This window comes from Colletotrichum lupini, chromosome 6 (genome assembly GCF_023278565.1).
Source record: "Colletotrichum lupini chromosome 6, complete sequence".
Taxonomy (NCBI): domain Eukaryota; kingdom Fungi; phylum Ascomycota; class Sordariomycetes; order Glomerellales; family Glomerellaceae; genus Colletotrichum; species Colletotrichum lupini.
In genome coordinates this window covers 2,089,353-2,107,094 of record NC_064679.1, presented here as the reverse complement: position 1 = coordinate 2,107,094, position 17,742 = coordinate 2,089,353, and the positions used below count along the sequence as shown (strand labels likewise).

The 17,742-nt window shown below is 53.7% G+C and overlaps 7 protein-coding genes across 7 annotated transcripts; 4 read left to right on the top strand and 3 right to left on the bottom strand.

The window, feature by feature from the left end:
* Positions 1–448: 448 nt before the first annotated feature.
* CLUP02_12106 (allergen) lies at positions 449–2,079 on the top strand (the record flags this gene model as incomplete). The annotated part of the gene is made up of 3 exons (XM_049291070.1): positions 449–654; positions 712–1,855; positions 1,912–2,079. The coding sequence occupies 3 exons, from the start codon at positions 449–451 to the stop codon at positions 2,077–2,079; spliced, it is 1,518 nt and encodes a 505-aa protein (XP_049148215.1).
* A 113-nt stretch (positions 2,080–2,192) lies between these two features.
* CLUP02_12105 (uncharacterized protein) lies at positions 2,193–3,457 on the bottom strand (the record flags this gene model as incomplete). Its single annotated transcript, XM_049291069.1, has 4 exons — positions 2,193–2,494; positions 2,531–2,644; positions 2,717–3,360; positions 3,444–3,457. 4 exons carry the CDS (start codon positions 3,455–3,457, stop codon positions 2,193–2,195), a joined length of 1,074 nt encoding a protein of 357 aa, XP_049148214.1.
* Positions 3,458–3,774: 317 nt separating this feature from the next.
* CLUP02_12104 (uncharacterized protein) lies at positions 3,775–4,406 on the top strand (the record flags this gene model as incomplete). The annotated part of the gene is made up of 4 exons (XM_049291068.1): positions 3,775–3,854; positions 3,974–3,999; positions 4,091–4,209; positions 4,275–4,406. The coding sequence occupies 4 exons, from the start codon at positions 3,775–3,777 to the stop codon at positions 4,404–4,406; spliced, it is 357 nt and encodes a 118-aa protein (XP_049148213.1).
* Positions 4,407–4,498: 92 nt separating this feature from the next.
* Positions 4,499–5,030, bottom strand: CLUP02_12103 (uncharacterized protein; the record flags this gene model as incomplete). The annotated part of the gene is made up of 4 exons (XM_049291067.1): positions 4,499–4,510; positions 4,567–4,771; positions 4,837–4,865; positions 4,935–5,030. The coding sequence occupies 4 exons, from the start codon at positions 5,028–5,030 to the stop codon at positions 4,499–4,501; spliced, it is 342 nt and encodes a 113-aa protein (XP_049148212.1).
* A 492-nt stretch (positions 5,031–5,522) lies between these two features.
* Positions 5,523–8,683, top strand: CLUP02_12102 (alcohol dehydrogenase GroES-like domain-containing protein; the record flags this gene model as incomplete). The annotated part of the gene is made up of 4 exons (XM_049291066.1): positions 5,523–5,683; positions 5,793–7,183; positions 7,399–7,499; positions 7,697–8,683. The coding sequence occupies 4 exons, from the start codon at positions 5,523–5,525 to the stop codon at positions 8,681–8,683; spliced, it is 2,640 nt and encodes an 879-aa protein (XP_049148211.1).
* A 3,255-nt stretch (positions 8,684–11,938) lies between these two features.
* On the top strand, positions 11,939–13,837 carry CLUP02_12101 (ubiquitin carboxyl-terminal hydrolase; the record flags this gene model as incomplete). Its single annotated transcript, XM_049291065.1, has 1 exon — positions 11,939–13,837. The coding sequence occupies one exon, from the start codon at positions 11,939–11,941 to the stop codon at positions 13,835–13,837; it is 1,899 nt and encodes a 632-aa protein (XP_049148210.1).
* Positions 13,838–14,812: 975 nt separating this feature from the next.
* Positions 14,813–16,412, bottom strand: CLUP02_12100 (oxysterol-binding protein; the record flags this gene model as incomplete). Its single annotated transcript, XM_049291064.1, has 3 exons — positions 14,813–15,689; positions 15,785–16,104; positions 16,215–16,412. Coding segments are annotated over 3 exons (1,395 nt in total), but the record flags the coding sequence as incomplete, so codon positions are not given.
* Positions 16,413–17,742: the final 1,330 nt, after the last annotated feature.

The window sequence follows — 17,742 nt, the reverse complement described above, 5'->3', positions numbered from 1 at the left end:
CAGTGGCAGAATAGTAGCTCCGAATTCCAGCTTCCCCAGATGGTCCGTTTCAACGTTTAGCTCTTCGGCACAAACCTTGAGGCGTTTGGTTTCGATGAGTCCAGGCTCATCATGATCTCTGAATGACGTGTTGCATCGGATTCCCTAGCTTTGGCCGCTTTGGACGGGAATTCCAGTCGCCGATGGGGAATGAATTCGAGATTCAGCGAATCTCTACGCGGCGTTAGTACTAGGACAGCTGAAGTTCAATGTCTTATGACGTTTTTGTTCCTTTGGTGAGGGACTGTGCAATTTTCAGATGCTTCTTCGATGCCTGAAGGTTAGTGAATATTGGTCAACTTGATGCCTATATATACTGCAACTTCATCATCCCTAAAACCCTCTTGCGATACAATTCAATCACAACAACTCAACCAATAATCACCTAACATAAATAACAACCGCAATCATGGATAGAGCTAAGCAAGCCGTTTCTTCCTTCATCTCCAAGGACGGTCACCACAAGACCAGTGTCGATGAAGATGTCAACAGAGCTGTGACCGAGGAGCAGATCCGTCCCCATCGCCACGAGGAAGTTACCACAGCTGTCGACAAGGAGGTTCACCAAGATCACCACCATACTACCATTCAGCCTGTTAAGCACCAGGAGACTCTGTAAGCAATGCTATCTACATTGTGTAAAGCCTTCCAACTGATTGTCTCAATTCCCAGCCCCGAGAAGCACCACCACAACATCGTTCCGGTTGCACACAAGACTTTCGACCACGGAAACGAGAGAGAAACCAAGGACACTCTCGACCGGGAACACGCAAAGTTCAAGGACACTTCTACTACACACGAGACCACTCACACTTCGACCACTGCCCCCGCGGTCACTGGTGAGAGAGTGCACCACCATATCCATGAGCACATCCAGCCTGTTATTCAGAAGGATACTATCCAGCCTCATATTGTCCACACCACTATTCCCATTCACGAGACACACCACGCCAAGCCTATTCACCACGAGGCTACCACTCTCCCTGTAAAGACTCTCGAAGAGTTCACCAGGGAGAAGGGAAGTCTCACGGACGGCCCTCGTCACCACCGCTACGACGAGTTTGAGGGTTGCCCTGACAAGTACCACAAGGATCTCGGTAACGCTCACCAGTCAGGAATTGGTCATAGCCATGACCACAGCCACGGGGCCGGCAAGGCAGCCGTCGGCACTGCCGCCGCTGGCGGTGCTGCAGTTGCCGCTCACAAGCACCACGAGGACAAGAACGAGCACGAGCGCGGCCTTGACAGCCATCACCACTCTGGCCCCGGCAAGGGCACCACTGCTGCTGGCACCGCTGCCGCAGGAGGAGCTGCATTGGCTGCCCACAAGCACCACAACAATGAGACTGCCACCCACGGCGTGAACGACCGCGGTCTCGGCCACACCGGTCTCGAGAGCCAACGTGTCAACCAGCACAACACTCACTCCGGATCCGGGGCTGCTACCGCTGCTGCCGGCGCTGCCGCCGCTGGTGCTGCCACCCATCACGGCCACAACAACACCACCGGCACTCACAACCCCCTCGGCTCCCACAACACCACTGGTACGCACGGCACCGAAAGCCTTGCTGCAGCTCAGGCTGCTAACACTCGTGCCAACAACACAACCGGAACTGGCAACCTGTCCCATAACCAGACTACTGGCCGCGATAACATCGCCCACAACCAAACTGTAGGTGACAAGTCAATCACCACCGCCCAAGGTATTATGCACGGAACTCACCCTACCGGCACCCAGACTTCTGGTAGCAACTACACCACTTCTGGCAGCCCTACCACTGCAACTCACGGCAGCTCAGGCCTGAATAAATCTGAGGTGAGTCTAGCGTCAAATCATATTATCTACTCACAGTATTCTGACCATATTCTTAGCCCCGCTTCGGCTCAACTGGCACTAGCACCAGCCACAGCGGTGCCGGCAAATCCTCAACCACTGACCATGCCACGCATGACGCGACTGGAAAGAAGATCTCGCTTGTTGACAAGCTGAACCCCTTCAAGGATGCTGATGGTGACGGCCACAAGGGCATTATGAGCTAAATGCATAATAATATCCTGAGCGTTTCTTTAGTTAGTCATATGCATTAATAGGATTGATCATAATATTACAATGAATGTTTGCATCTTATATATGGGCCCAGTGCATTCAAAAATTATGAAATTTCTTCTGGCGTTCTTGCCCTTTCTGGCCCCAATCCGAATTCTTCACGCCTCTGTTCCATCTTTTGAATACTGCTCTTCGTTAGCCTAACAATACGCCCCTTGGTAATCTTCTTCAACATGAATTGAATCTTCGGGCCTGGGTTGCATCGGGTAGTATGCCCATCATGGAAGCATATCTCGTTAGCAATGCTCCGAATGCGATCCATAAAGCTCGCCACAGCTTCCATCCGATCACACTTCACTTCAAACCCAACACCACCACTTGCGTCGCCCATGCCTCTCATCAAGCTGCCTAGGATAATGAAGTTTCAATGCTTCCTGTCCTCACAGGTGGCCCTCTTATCAACACAGCACCCGTCGTTGAACATGAGTTCTCTGATGACGGAGTTAATTTGGAGTGGTAGGGTGTTGATGATGTCTTCTCGCTGTCTGTGAAGAATCTCTACAGACTCCTGTCAGCAATCCCCTCAAGCACGGCAGCAGATCCAAGGGGTAAAGCAGGCATAGATGTTACCAAGTAGACCGGGTGGGCCGATAGGACCAACGTCATCCAACAACACCTTCTGGCTGACCATGCGTTCGTCTTCGCTGAGCGAGGAATACATGATCAATTCCTTGACCATCTGCCTATGCAGCTCAGCCTGCCCCAACTCCCACGCCACATAGGACAATGCTGCCCTCTCTCGGCCTTCAAAGCGATTCGTGCCCTTTTGGCAATTCTCCGCCACATGCAACCAAGAAACAGCCCAAGGTTTCAGAGCCGGAATCATGTCGTATTTGTTCGCCATCTGAAAAATCTCATAAAGCTCAAACAGGTCAGGTGTATTCGGGACCAAGGGGAAGTTCGCGTGGATGATATTGAGGATTATTTCTAAAGCCTCGGGGTCGTCTTCAGGGAGATTCACCACCCATGGCCCAAACGCCGGTTTAGATTCTTTGAATGGACCAAAGAGCATCTTCTTCCAGACCTGCGATGAACGTCGCAAGGCGCTGGCGCAGACGTGGAATAGCCTTTCGGGCTTGTCTGTCTGCTGCCCCGCGCGCAAGGTGAGGTCTCCATCGGGGTCGATTTGGACTTCTATGACACTAGAGAGTCCGCCATTGGTGTCATCCGCAGCCTGTAAGTCGTCCATGGAGGTTTGGAGAATGTGATGCGATCTCAAATGTCATGAGGCTGAAAGTTGCCCGTACATCGATTTTTACGTCATACTTGAAAGGTGGAAGTTGTGACAAGTTCTCACTGAGCCTTAGGCATTATGTCAGGAAAGTTGGCAAAGTTGGAAACTTAAGAAACAAAATATCTTCAAGGGTCCAGGGACCATCCGTGCTTTCAGGGTCGCATCAAGTGGTTACGTAAGCGAGGATTTTCCTGGAATAGCTTCATTTGGCAACCACGAAACTCTCGCAGGGTGTCTGAAGTAATTGATTGAATGTCTCCCTTAATCGGAAGGCTTTTTAAAAGTAGAAAAAGTCATAATCTTAGCGCTTGATATCTTCCTCGCCAGTTGTGTTTTGAATAGTCCGAAGTATCTTGGCGGAATTGGTGGAACACAGCGATTTCTTATCATCACCATGATTTTGCCGCGAAAACTTCATCAAATTCAAAAACTGAGAAACGAAATGGGATATTTGAGTTTTCGGGGCCGAAAATCGTGAAGTCAACATCGATCGGCCTTTTTCAACTTGCCTACCTGGAATTCTCAAATCATCTATACTTTATTTGGGATAAACACAGGTTACTAAATCTGAGGAACTTGGTCACACAACATAGAACAAGTACTTCTATTGTCTTTTCAGGTAGAACAAGTAGTCGATCTAAGCTTATCCCTAATCTGCGTTCCACCAATTACTATGGTAATTAAATATTGCATGATCCATTTCAAAACAGTTCAATTGATAAAAACCCAAGACGCCTCAGAAACAGCACTTTGCAACTTCGAGATAGCCATGCAAGAATTACCCGGATATTACAGCATGGATCTCTTACAATTTCGGTTTGCTCTGCCGGTGAAATTGGCACGTAATCGTACTCTACTGAATGTCCCAAGTCAACTCTAAGACTCATAGACTAGAGAGAAGGAAGCAGGAGTGAAGCTTGCACGACATCAAGTAACAAGCACCCCTTAACAAGATCCATTGGAAACTTGATCAACCACGATACAGCAAACTTGGCTTCAGTAGAGGGCTCTTGCACTCTCAAATAACCATTCAACTCCCAGTCACGTCAACGCAGCATTTCTGCTCCAGCACGCAATCTCACCAAACCCGCAGTATCCCCAAGTCACGAGCATTCGCATTACTCAGCAGCCTATATCGGACAGCCGTGCTCAAAGGCACTATCTATCAATACGTCGGATTGCCAACAATCCTGCGACATGTCGTGACCGGGGGCGGGGCAGTAGTGGAGAGCGCGTGTAGGAGGGGCCGGTCTGTCGTTGGTCCAGCTTCGGCTTCATCGCCATATCGGACCGGGCGGTACCCGCAACTGCGCTTCGACGTATGGACGGATGTAGACGACTCGGTAGTGTCATCGGTACTAACCTCAAGCATGATGCAAGTGTGGAAGGTCCTGCCGCCAGGTGGAATGTCTTCCGCACGCAGGAAGTTTTGAGAAATCGTTGCCAATACTCTGACAACCCAACAAGAAATATCCACGCCTGCTGCTAAAAACGATGTTAATTAACCGTCCATCAATGAGAGTTTGAGCGCCGTAGCCCCGAGTAAACCCATACCACTATCGGGAAACCTTGGTCCTTGTCGGGTTGCTCTTTGATTTGGAGGGGGTTTCGCGGGGGTGTTGATTGAATGGTCAATGGCGATGTAGCCATCTTGGGGAAGAATCACGCAATGCGGGACTACGAGAGCACGTAATACCCCCCCAGCGCACCCAAGGAACGACAATTCCGATCGACAACAAGAAGCGACTCCGAACACCGGGAGGGGTGTAAAATCAAAATGGCTCTTATCTTTTGCTAGAGAAAATGACGAGAGAGGAAATGCAAAGAAAAAAAAGTTTAACAATTCTATTGTGAGATTTGGAGTATCCCTCTCCAAGTCCCTTCTTCCCCCTTTTCTCTCTACCCAAGGGTCTTGCATTCCGAGTTTCTGACTTTTACGACTTTCCTATTCTGCGTCATCTTTTGAGATAGGAACTGTTGCCCAAGACGAGACAGTGTGCAGCAAAACTACGAGACACACACGACGCCCGCAGACAGCCACTTTCCCATCCCATACCTATCAGAAGGGAACAACTCACCCTGAACGATCGTTAGACTTTGGCCAATGATAACGGCGAGACCCTGAAAGAACATCAGATCACCATGGCAGAAATCCCAGCGATGCAGACCGTGCTCATCCTCCACGCGGCGAAGCAGCCGTACGAGACGGCGGAAGGCTACCAGGTTCCCGAGATCCAAAATGAGCAGGAGGTGCTGGTGAAGACGGAGCACATCGGTCTCAACCCAATCGACTGGAAAGCACCGTATGTCTTAACCCCCTCTCCAATACTCTTCTCATCCAGCGTCTCAAGCAGGCCTTTCCGCAAAGAAAGAGAGGAGTAGCCAAAACTGACAAACTGCTCCAAACACTAGCGACTTCAACTTCGCAATCCCAACCCTCCCCTACATCTCAGGCCGCGAACTCGTAGGCCGCGTCGTCCGCCGCCCGCAACCATCATCGACAACAGCAGCAACAACCTCCCAAAAGCAAAGTCAAAGCCGCCTCCGTGAAGGCGACCAGGTCCTCGTCATCTCCACAGACTACCGCGACCTTCGCAAGGCAGCCTACCAGGAATACGTCGTCACCTCAGACTTCAACGCCGCCCGCATCCCGCCCAACGTCTCCCCGCGCGCCGGCGCGACCCTCGGCGTCGCCTTCGTCGCTGCCGCGCTCTCCCTGGCCGTCTGCATGGGCGTAGACTTTTCCCACGTCCTCGACGGGCCGGATCTGTTGACGATCCTGCGCTCCGTTCCGCCGGAAAGTCTGCCGCAGGATATCAGGGCAGAGTGTCTTTCAGGCATCGGCAACCATGAAAGGGCCACGGCGGGCGACTGGGTCGTCATCTGGGGCGGGTCGTCGACCTCTGCGAACTTGGCTGTGCAGCTTGCGCGGCTTGCGGGGTTGAAGGTCGTTACTGTGGTAGATAAGCTGCGTCACGGCCTCCGACTGTCGAACCATACTGTCCTCCGCCCCGATTTACTCGTCGACAGCCACGACCCTGCGCGCGCCATCGACATCATCCGCGCCAACGTCGGAAAAGACCTGCGCTTCGCGCTGGATACTAGCGGTCGGGAGTCCGCCGGCTGGTTGCTCCGCGCGTTGACACCGTCGCAGGACGCCAACGCGCCGCCTAGCCCGCCGGATACGCCTCGCAACTCGGCGCCGACTGTCAAGCACCTCATCGGTCTGACTGGTCTACCCAAGGAGCAGGCACCAGAGGCAGTCGCATACCACACCGTCCCCATCAAGGTCTTCCACGAGGTCCCTGCTGTGGGAGAAGCCCTCGTGACGTGGCTGGAGCGCTTGCTCGAGAGCGGCCTCGTCAGCCCGCCCGAGGTCCTCGGTGTAGAAGAAGGATTCGAGGGCATCAACCGTGGCCTCGACAGAATGAGAAAGGGCGAGATCCGCGGCGGGAGAATGGTCGTCAGTCTCGCGCCAGAGGGGGCCGCGGCCGCACAGGAAGACGTCACGAGAGAGGCGAGCGTGCCGCCCGCGCTGGTTGATTCGCCCATGGCGGACGGCGTCGCGGAAGAAGAGCCTCAGCCCTCGGAAACGTCGCAGGCGTCGAGCCCTGAGTTCACCGCCCAGAAGCTTGCCGACACTGGCCTGCGGAGGGGAAGCGCGACATTATGGCAGGCTGGGCCAGCGGGCGATGCGGTTCCTAGAAGCTTTCCTGACGAGCAGACTGATGACAGGTCGAATGCGGCGCCGAGAAGAAACTCTCTGTGGCAGCCCAAGTCAGCGGAAATTGCGGTCGAAAATGGTTCGTCATGACGAGCGTTGATGGAATAGCATCCGAGTTGATTTAATGATGATACAAACGATGGGGTTTACATAGTGGGAATCTGATCAAGCCAAAATGCTGGATAATTCACCTATCGAGGCAGTCAACAGGCGAAGTAGAATCGGTTAAAAATAGAGATTGCACATGATCATTGCTAATTGGAAGATTCTAAGAGAATAATGTGAATTTCGAAGCCCGACCTTCGGTGAAGCAGACTGATGTGACCCCGGATTGGGCGCTACGGGGAAAAGCGGGGGCTACCCGGGGTCAGCCACTCCTCACCGAGCTTGACCTGGTGCCTGGACCCCGTGCGTGTCTGCTTGCGTCTCCCCTCATTCCTCTCAACATCCGTCTTTGTCGCCAGTGTGTTTCCGTCAATTAAGCTCATCAGATAAGAGTCTCCCGGCCGCTTGTTGCGTTACCGGACCTCAGCCAGATCTGCAAAACCTACGTGCCTTTTTCCCTTGCTTTACGCAAATGTCTTCTTCTCAGGTTCAGCGCCAGCGGTTGCCGCTGGAACTCATCTTGAACATCATCGAGAGTCTTCTCCCACCGAATGAATCGTCAATCTTGCCTGCGTCCCATAGTGCAACGAAAGCCCTGATATCATTCAGTCGCGTCTCCCGCTCAACATATGACTTCAGTACCCGGCTGCTCCGCAAGCGATGCATGCACATCGACTCGACAAGCCGCCTGAGCTTGCTTCTGCTGAGTCTCTTCTCACCGTCGCCTAGAGGTCTCCCGCCGACCCTATCACTTAAATGCATCACTTCCCTCTACCTCAGTCCCTTTGGAAAGTCGCTAGATGATAAACCGACGGCCATGTGGGTGCGCGAGCTCTTTTGCGAGGTTTGCGACACCCTCAAGCGCCTTATCGTTGACATGCCGTTCGGGACCTTGTCTGGATACGATGACCACCTCGATGTCAGGCCGACTCTGACGGACGGGTTCCAGCGGCTATCCAAGCTCGAGGAGCTCATCTGTTTACGAGACTATCCGGCCCTGACTTTCATGCAACAGACCTTCACCGTCAACTGCTGGAGCTTGTGGCCCAACCTGAGGCGCGTCGTGTTATTCAATGCACCCATGTCGAGCCACTGGCTCTGGTATGACATAGCAAACACAGCCCAGCTCGAACAAGTCGTTCTCGCACGACCACTAGTTCCGCCACGGATCAATGTCAAAGACGACTACTACCATATGCTGAACAGCTATGACCACTTGACGCCCCGGAAGATCAAGATTGTGCTTGCCGATGTGGAAAGCGACCTGCCGGAAATAGAGACGACAAGATGGGACGAGTACGACCCCGAGGGAATGCTAGCCATCGAGAAATACGACATCCCAACGTCTTTCTATGGGGATGAGAATGCGACTGACTTGTGCTGCGACTGGGTCAAGATGGCAGCCCTGAACGGGTCAATTTGGGACTGGAAGAGTCACCCAGTGGACAGTCCGCCAGTAAATGCGGTGCAGTAGCAGCTCGATGCGGTGATCGCGAGTGCGAAATGTTCATGATTATCTTTTCGCTTTTCCCCGATTATAGGACGAGTATCTCGGCGATACCCTGAGTAGCCACCACTTCTGATCTCAATGCCATTTTGCCTTGAGATGCGGCCCGACAGCTTGCTGCAAGCTAGATCCAAGCTGCACTGTCCCGCATGTATTGGGAGGGCAGAGCCTGGGGAACCGGGGTCGGAATCTGGGGTTAGCAACATCAATTTCCCTAGAAATTAGGTCATTGGTCTAGGCGGATTGTCTTGGAGTGTACGATAAGGTTGTCTTTTTTTCAACATGGCGTTGCTCTTCTGTAGCTGTGATAGATAGATACCGCGTTAGATAACCTGAAGAATAGTATATGCTCGCTTTCGGGCGGCACATTGGAGACTTGCTGCGCCGCGGGATTACGCAAAGCGAACATGTTGGATGCCACCGACGAATAGGCGTGCGTTCGATGTCCATGGGTGCGTTCGGCTCTTCGCGTCAGCTCTTGTACGTGTTGGTGCTCAACGGCTGGTGGCTGATGATCCTTCGCCTTCGCCTTCGATTCTTGCGGAGTAGACGAGCCGTTGGATGCTGTCTCCCGCTTTTGCTTGTAGCGCTTTAGCAATACCTACCGTCGAATGCCCCCAATTCCCGAGGAAAGGAGTCGGCGGTGTAAGCTGTCCACGAGGGCATTTGATGCGGGGTCCCAAGACAGGTGCTGCCGGTAATCTCAGACATTGGAGAGGACTGAGGGGTAGCGGCAGGTCTCTGACTAGAGTCGGGTTTCTGTCCGCAGCTTCTGACAAGCGATGTCGGGTGCTGGGATCGAGTGCTGCCACTGCTGTATGAATACCTCTGCGTCATAGTGTCAGGATGCTGGGGAACCGTCTGATGGTTCGGACAGATCGGGGATTTCTTCTCTCGATGTGCAGTATGGTTGGTGTCCGGAGTACAGACGGCGGACGAATAAGAGAAGGATCGGAGCGATGGTGGTCAGCGGGCGCGGAAGAGCGGTCCTTTTGGTGAGGAAACTGGAAAGTCGAGTGACGTTGCATTGGAGAGTTTTGCTTCTCCAACCCCCCACGTCGCAGCGACTAAGCTACTGGGAAAGATGGTGGCCTCGGTCTCCAATCAAGTGGCTTTGAGGAGTGCTGATCACATCTTGAATGTGGTTGCCTTGCAGGAACGTATACGATAGAGACGCGAGTCTCTCAGTCTGCGGTTGGGCCAGCGGAACAAGGTAAGGTGCGGCGAGATCAGGGCGGGCAGGGCTTGATGACTAGAGCCATGGCGGCGGGCTTCCAGAAGATGTTGTGGAACATGCAGGTCGGCGTACTGGAGGCGGCAAGACGCGGGGCACACCGATAACGTACCAACGCTGCTGTACCCATCTGTTGGTTGGGAAAGTTGAGTACCAATATTCAACATTGACGGACTAAGTAAGGTAATCGAAGAACAGGCGTTATGACTGCTGACTATGCGGCGGGCCAGTCACATCGGCCGATGACTGACAGGAGGAATGGGAGAGGATCCTACATAGGTCAGACCTGTCCCCATGCCTCAAGGCAATGCATCACTCGAAATGGAAGCTCGGGGTTGACTTGCGTACCGGGCCTGGAAGACAGGGGAGTGATGGAAGTGACATGGCGGGGCCCTGAATCCTCACCACAGTCCGTGTCGGAACAACGGCGGCCGAGCGAGCCGAGCGGGTGGTGCCGGGGCTAAGAAAAAAAAAAAAAAAAAGGCAGTCAGTGGCACTTGCCAATTAAAAAATAAGTTCCCAGGCCGAAAGATGTCATTGGAGGCAGGTTCGCTCTAGAGGAGTTCTTTCCGAGATCATGGCGCGCTTTCTTCAGCAACTGTCCAATCAAAGAAAAAGTTGCAGGAAAGAAAGCGCGGCCCGTCTTTGGGAAGACCCGAAAGGGAAGGCTGGGTTTGCAAAGAAGGAAGCAATATGGGGAACGTACCTTAGGAAAAGGAAAGCGTCGGGGCAACGCGCGGTAACGGTGAGTGCCCTCTTACTGTGTAGATGGGGAGAGTACAGGTACCTAAGGTACTGCCTACCTCGCTGGAATCAATTGACGGGATGCAATGACGGCCGCAGCGGCGCGCATAATGAGGCGGCGGCAGGCGCAGCCAAACACCTTCCATTCTTTCCGTTCCCTTGCCAGATGGGATTTTGCCGAGAGCCATTGGATTCCTGCATTTTACCTCCTTCGTCCCCTTTGCTGTGTGTACCTAGCAGTCGGGCAAGTTGTGTATGCATACTTAGGTATCCTGCACTTTAACTTCTTCCGTTTTCCCGTCTTCTCCATCCCGCCTACTTTGTCTTACCTTGGTACCTTAGCCGCCCCCGCCGACTGCACACCGACTCTCAAACCGCTGCTGGAGGGGCCCTCCTTTGACTGACAGAGCAAACAACAGGAGTAATGCCTGCTCTTCGGCTCTCTTGAACCAACAGCGCACACACGCAGACCAACAAAGCAGACAGACGTTCTGCAGCCCATCTGCTACCATCCTCGTCGCATTCTCATGCTGCTGGCAATACTGGCTGCTGTCGCCGCCGCTCTCGCTTCGCTCCTGGAAACCGACATGCGCCACTGACCGTACTGCGTCCTTTGCCTACGTCCCCCGACCCCCGATCCCCTCGGTCGCTGGTGAACCCCCGTCCACCTACTTGATTTCTCCATTTTACCCCGTTTTTTCACTCTGCCACCCCCCGTCCATCCATTCCAGCAACCTGGTGTGTTCCATCGCAGACCCTCTTTCCCAGTCCACGTCTCCAGTTTCTAGCCTCCTTCTCCAGTTCTCGCCTCATCTCTCTCCTCGTCACTTCTCCTCCTCTTCCCCTTCGCCTTACGCCGAGCTTCTCCCACAGCCTTGCCCTCTGCGGCTCGACATCGTCAACCAAACTCTTTACAAGCCGTCTCCAGCGTTTTGGAGAGACAATGTTGGATCCCTGTATCCCTACTGGCCCGGTCTTCACAGCATTATGAACTTGCGATTCCTCTACCTACAGAAAGCATAGGTAAATTTGGCTTCCGTCCTGCGCCCTCGGGAAGACGGGTGTAACGCACCACGACCACTACCATGGGACTTTTTCGCAATTCTTCGGAGACACCTGTGCTGACTATTATTCTTCCTTCAGGAGCCGCACATCCCCGAGAATCGCGCTCGTCCGCGCATAAATCCGATCTCCTCCACGTTACCTCGACTATCCCGAGCCTCCCGATTTTTCCATTTTCCAATATGCCAGACAAAAACGTGACCACGATTTCCTACGCCGCCGGCGCATCTTTGGCTGCCATTGCCCTTGTCTACGTCTTTGCGCCTACATTTACAATCGACGAGTCCAGTACCTCATCGTCACGTAGGAAAGGCGTCGTCGGCTTGCGCAATGCTGCAAATGATTGCTTCATTAACTCGACCCTGCAGGCCCTCGCGGGTCTCGGCGAGCTGCGCATGTACCTAATTCGCGAGACTCACCGCCGAAATATTGACGATGAAGGCGTATACTCCCAATTGGTTCAGCCGCCCGGCAAGAGCTACCCGGAATGGAAGATTGAGGGCATGCAACGCGGTCTGGTAACACAAGGACTGAAGGATATGCTTGATTCACTCAACGAAAGGCCCATCTACAAGAAATCAATCTCTGCGATTGAATTCGTGAGAGTACTTGAGACGGCATTTAGGCAGCGCATTAGTCGCCAGCAGCAAGATGCCCAGGAATTTCTCCAAATAGTGGCCGAGAGACTTAAGGAAGAGTACCACGCCGGCGAGAGAGCACGTACCCACGCAAGATTGGAAGCCTCACGAGCTACCTCGGTAGGTGCTTCTGTCAATGGCGACGCAGTGCAGGAAAAGCTGGAAAGGCTCAACCTGGCCAACGGCAATGGCGATGAGTCCTCCTCAGCATTGCCTACACCAACAGTACCCAAGATACAGACCAATGGCATACATGCGCCTCTGGACGAAGACGAAGGCTTTCCCATGGAAGGGAAATACGAATCCCAATCCGAATGTCAGACCTGCGGCCACAAGACGAAGCCAAGAGAGGAGTCCTTCTACATGCTGACGTTGAATGTGCCCCAAGTCAGCTCCACCACTCTCAGCTTATGCTTTGACGAAATCTTCAAGACGGAAATGATTGAAGACTTCAAGTGCGAGAGATGCCGACTGATTCATGCCGAAGAATCCCTCAAGAGCGATCTAGCAAACGCACAGAACGAGACTGAGAGGACCGCACTCGAGGAGGCAGTGCGCAAGTTGCGCCATGCAATTGACTTTGATCCGGAACATGTCCCTGAGGATGTGCTCCTCCCGAACATTGCCAATGCGCCCAAGCGTAAAATCGCACGGTCGACGCGCCTCACGTCCTTCCCCCGCATCCTTGCCGTCCATCTTTCGCGGTCCATCTATGACCAAACGTCGACCAAGAACTCGGCCAAAGTTGCCTTTCCAAAGCGATTGCCTCTTGGTGGCTTGCGCGATCGTCGCAACTACAAATTGTTGGGTCTCGTTACCCACAAGGGAAGCCATCATAGTGGACACTACGAATCGTTCAGACGACAGAATACGTATGCTCCGTATTCTAATCAGAATACCTTCCAGCCATCAGGCATCTACAGCAAAACGGCGAGTCCCGCCGCCACCCCACAGCCATCGACACCGCAACTCGATGCCATTGCTCGGGGAGTCAGTCCCGCCGTATCGACACCCGACCTTCTGACGCCGAGCTCCGAGACGGCTTCCTCTACCCGATCACTATCATCATCCGACGCTTCGCCGAAGGACCGAGTAAGGAAGAGAATTAGTCCGACATCTGCTCCACGCGACAGGCAGAGAGAGCCCGATTCGGCTAGCATCCGATCTGTACGGTCACTTACTGCCTCGGCGAAGAGCACCGTTTCAAAGATTTCACAAAAGGTCAATGGAAACAGCACACTGGGAAGCAGTCCGCCTCACTCCACACCAATGGCCGTAGTGCCTCGGCCTCCTGTCCACAAGTCCCGCAAGAAGCAGCCCGCTGATCGCTGGTGGCGCATCAGCGACGAGAAGGTCCGCGAAGCCAAGACGGCCGAGGTCCTCGATCTTCGACGTGAGGTCTACTTGCTATTCTACGAGCTCGAGAGGGATGACAGCCCGTAGAGCGAGGCTGGCAACGTTCCCTCGCAGCTTAGAACGTTGCCTCCCGAGTTCGAGCCGTTCCGGGCCTACACGGCCACCGCCTCGATGAAACTTACAATGCTGCGGTGACCTTGGCCTGCATACATTCTTGAGATTCCAATGTTTTGAACATATCACGCACATGCTCTTATGCGCGCACAAACTCACACAACGATTGCTTGGGGAAGAAAGAAGAAAAATGCATCGGCTGGCGTAATAGTCTTATTGTTTATGCATCTACATGGTGGGCAAAGCCGCGAGGAACCCCGATCAGCATTTGAGGTGGTTGTTAGAAGCATTTTTTTTGCAGAATTGACTTTTTTTTTTTTTGTGTTCTTATCAGAGGGGGAGGTAGAAGAAACCTGGTTGTAAAGAGACGAAGTACATAAATAGTACGAGGGACAAAGACAATCGACTTTGCCAGAGACAAGGTTGGATAAAGCCCAATACAGCGTCGCAAATCATGACCAGAATTCTCCGTCTACCATGCAGAATGCTCTCTCGACGATACCATGCACGCATACCGATTATTCTGGGGACCTTGACATCGATCATCGCATTGCTGGAGGTAACCACCAGGGTACACAGGATAGTGTGGAATCGACGTCGGTCCGAAAGTCCAATGTAGCCTATGAGGAAAGGAAACATAATACGGACTACCACGCGAATGGTACTGAATCAGCATGTTGCGTGCGCAGCAAGGTTAATCTGACTTTATACGATTACTTGTACTCTACTCGGTGCTCATATATGCCGCGAAGTCGGGCTCACGGCCACATGAAGAACATTCCCATGCGCCAGTTCGCCAACTCTAGCAAACGTTTCCATCGAGACTGTCTTCCCATCCCCTCACTGGAGGCGAAGCTCCTCACGCTAGAGACTCCATGCCGGTAAACACTCATTTCTCAAGCCCTTCCTCATTATCAAATTCCTCTCTCTCTCGTCGTACGTCGTAACTCATGATGACTTTTGCTGTCCCAAAATCTCCCCCGCAATCTTGGCCTGGTCCGCCTCGCTCAGCACCGCCTGGCTGCGCACCTTATCCGCCTTCTCGGCATCGTACCGCCACAGACCACCAGTCTTGTCCGCGTCGCCCGTAGCAGGAAGACCAACGGCGCCACCGAGGGATTCGAGCACGGCATCGCCAGCGCCCTGGCGATCAGTAAAGTATCTGCGGTCCCAGGAGCGTCCCTCCGTCTTCTCCTTTGCGCGGAGGTCGCGCTGCGCCTTCTCAATAGCAGACTTTTCGCGGCTGACGAGGTCCATGTCGCCCTTTGCGATGCCGTCGGCGACGCCCTTCCAGGCGCGGCGGGACTCGAGCGGGTGCTGCTTCTCGAGGGGGGCGACGATGAGCTTGGAGGTTGGGTGCTGCGATGCGTCGTAGGTGTCGATCAGGGTCTTGGAGGAGTTGTGCTTTGCGGCGCCCTCGTGGATTTCAAAAGATTTGGTCCAGACGCCCGTGATGTTGTAGGCCACATCCTTTTCCTTGCCTGTCGGGTAGACGGAGGCAATGACGCTGTTCTTTTTGCCCGAGAGCCAGCCCTTGCCTGAGTAGTCGATCTTGGAGGTGTATCCCGTGGAGGAGGTGATGAAGGAGGTGCCCTCGAGCTCGATGAAGGGAGCGCCGAAGATGAGGCCTTCGATGTGGAGGGCGGGGAGGGTGATGAGGTAGGTCTCCTTTTTGCCATCTGGGGTCGGGATGGTCAGGACGGCGTGGCCGATTTGCTTGATGTTGATTGTGCGGCTGAAGGTAGCTTTTTGTGCGTTGTAGCCCTCGAGGTGGACGCCTGTTGGGAGGTTGGTGATGGAGTAGGCTGTCGCGGGCGGGTGGTGGCTGGTTGCGAACGAAGGTCAGTGTCTTGTGCCCAACTTGGGGATTTGGAGCTCTAGAGTCTGTAGTATTTCTTGAGGGAAGAAGGGCTCTCTTACCTAACCTGCTCACTGATGAGCTCCGTCGTTCCAGCATCATCCTCCCACTTTCCGAGGAAGAGTTCGCCGAGGAAGGGGTTGAGGGGCTTCTTCTCGTTGCCGTACTGCTCGCTGCGGGAGGCGTACTGCTGCTTGAGGGTGCTGATGAACCACTTTGTAACGAGCAGGGCGCGCTTGGCCGGGTCTGCCTCCTTTGCGGGGGCGGCGAAGATGGAGGGGTGCTCGCACCAGTAGGAGGAGAATTCGGTCAGGGAGGTGCTGGAGAGGATGAAGGGCGGCGCCGTCAGGGAGGAGAGGTCACCGTTGAAGGAGGCGATGGACTGTGAGAGGGCGGCGAAATGCCATTGTCAGCTGCTACGTTTTTCGTGTCAGGGGTGGGAGGGAAGGTTGGAAGACTTAGTAGCGAAGAGGAAGCAGAGGAAGGGCATACCTTGAGGAAAGCTCCCCAGCTGCCCTGGTTGGCCTGGGCTTGAGCTGATGTTGGGGTCTGGGCCGCCATTGTGGATTCGAGGGGTCGCGGTTGTTGGGTGTGAGATGTTGTGGCAGACTTGAGGCAGCTGTCGTCAGAGTTGCGAATGGCTTCGAGAATATAGGAGAAGAAAGAATAGGGAGTTGGAGGGTGCGTGTGTCTGCGTGTGGATGTATGTTATGTCTAAGTTTCTCCCAAAAGTTACGGCCTGCAGGCGGGGTCTCTTGAAAAAGGACCCGCGTGTGGTGAGCTGTCCTGGACCTGTCTTTATGGGAAAGTGGGATGTCGTAGTGCCGCAGGGGTTAGGCGCCGCTTAGTGACCGCACTCGCAGTGCTGGTTACGGGACCTGCTGCTCAGAACAGCTTTTGGCGGGGCTCCCCAACAGCTGAACAGGGATTTGGGAGCTGCGATTTGCAGTTCTGGTGTCTGGGTTGGTCCACGGTAGGGCCAAACGGGAGGAATGTTTCCACTACCGATGAACGACAGGGAACCTCGAGAAAAGAGTTGGGAAATGAAGTCGATCCGCTCGGTTGGTTGACTAGGCGATGGAGACACAGCTATGAGAGCCGAGAGTGGTCCGTTTCGTGAGGTGCTTCTTGTTCGATTTCTTTATTTCGCTTTGAACAGTGAGGGTGTTTGCCAAGAGGATTGGAAGGAGTCGTGGAAATTAAATCTTAACCGTTAGAAACCAACGGACAGACCCAAAGGAGCTTTGCTGCTGTTTAATTCCATGTCCGAGGGGCAATGCGATGCGATGACGGGCTGGTGGGTGGTGTGGGAAGCTGGTTGATAGAGTTGACGTCAACTGTCTTGTCGACCACCACTACCAAACCAGTTGGCATCCGTGGCTTCTAGACCAACTTGCAGCAATGCGCCGTACCAGGTAATTGCAAGAGGCGAAAATGATGGGATGGAGCGTGGCTTAGCTCGCGTCAGTGACTGTGTGTCCAGTGTCGTGTGCGCGCACATAATGAGACGGAGACGTCATCGTCATTGACGCCTCTCGCACTAAACCTCAAGGGACCTGGGACCCTCCACACCCGACTGGCACACAGTGACTTTCCCCGTCGGAAAGGCCGCTGCTGCAGCAGCACACCATAGGTTCCTAAGGTACTGTCCCTGCACGATGACAGCCAGCCCGATTCGTTTCGTGGGGCCCCGGTGGTCAAGCCACACACGTGCTCATCTGAATCTCATGGCTAAGCCACATGTTAGATGGGGCTGGTCCGGACCTGCCCTATGGAGCTCGGTCCTCGATCGGGCCCGAGTTGCACCCCGCCCGAAACCGAGCTGCCGGTGAAGTTGCTTCCCCCACGGGGGATACGGATGTGCCGTAGCATCAGATATATTCATGTGGAGATTGCTGCCGGAGTCGTCAGTCTCTCAAAATACTTCTGCAATAAGCAAATAGGAACGTCTCGTGGAGAAAGAAACGGATTGATTCTTATTTTCGAAGAAAAATCCTTAGTTACCTGCGCCGTCCCCCAA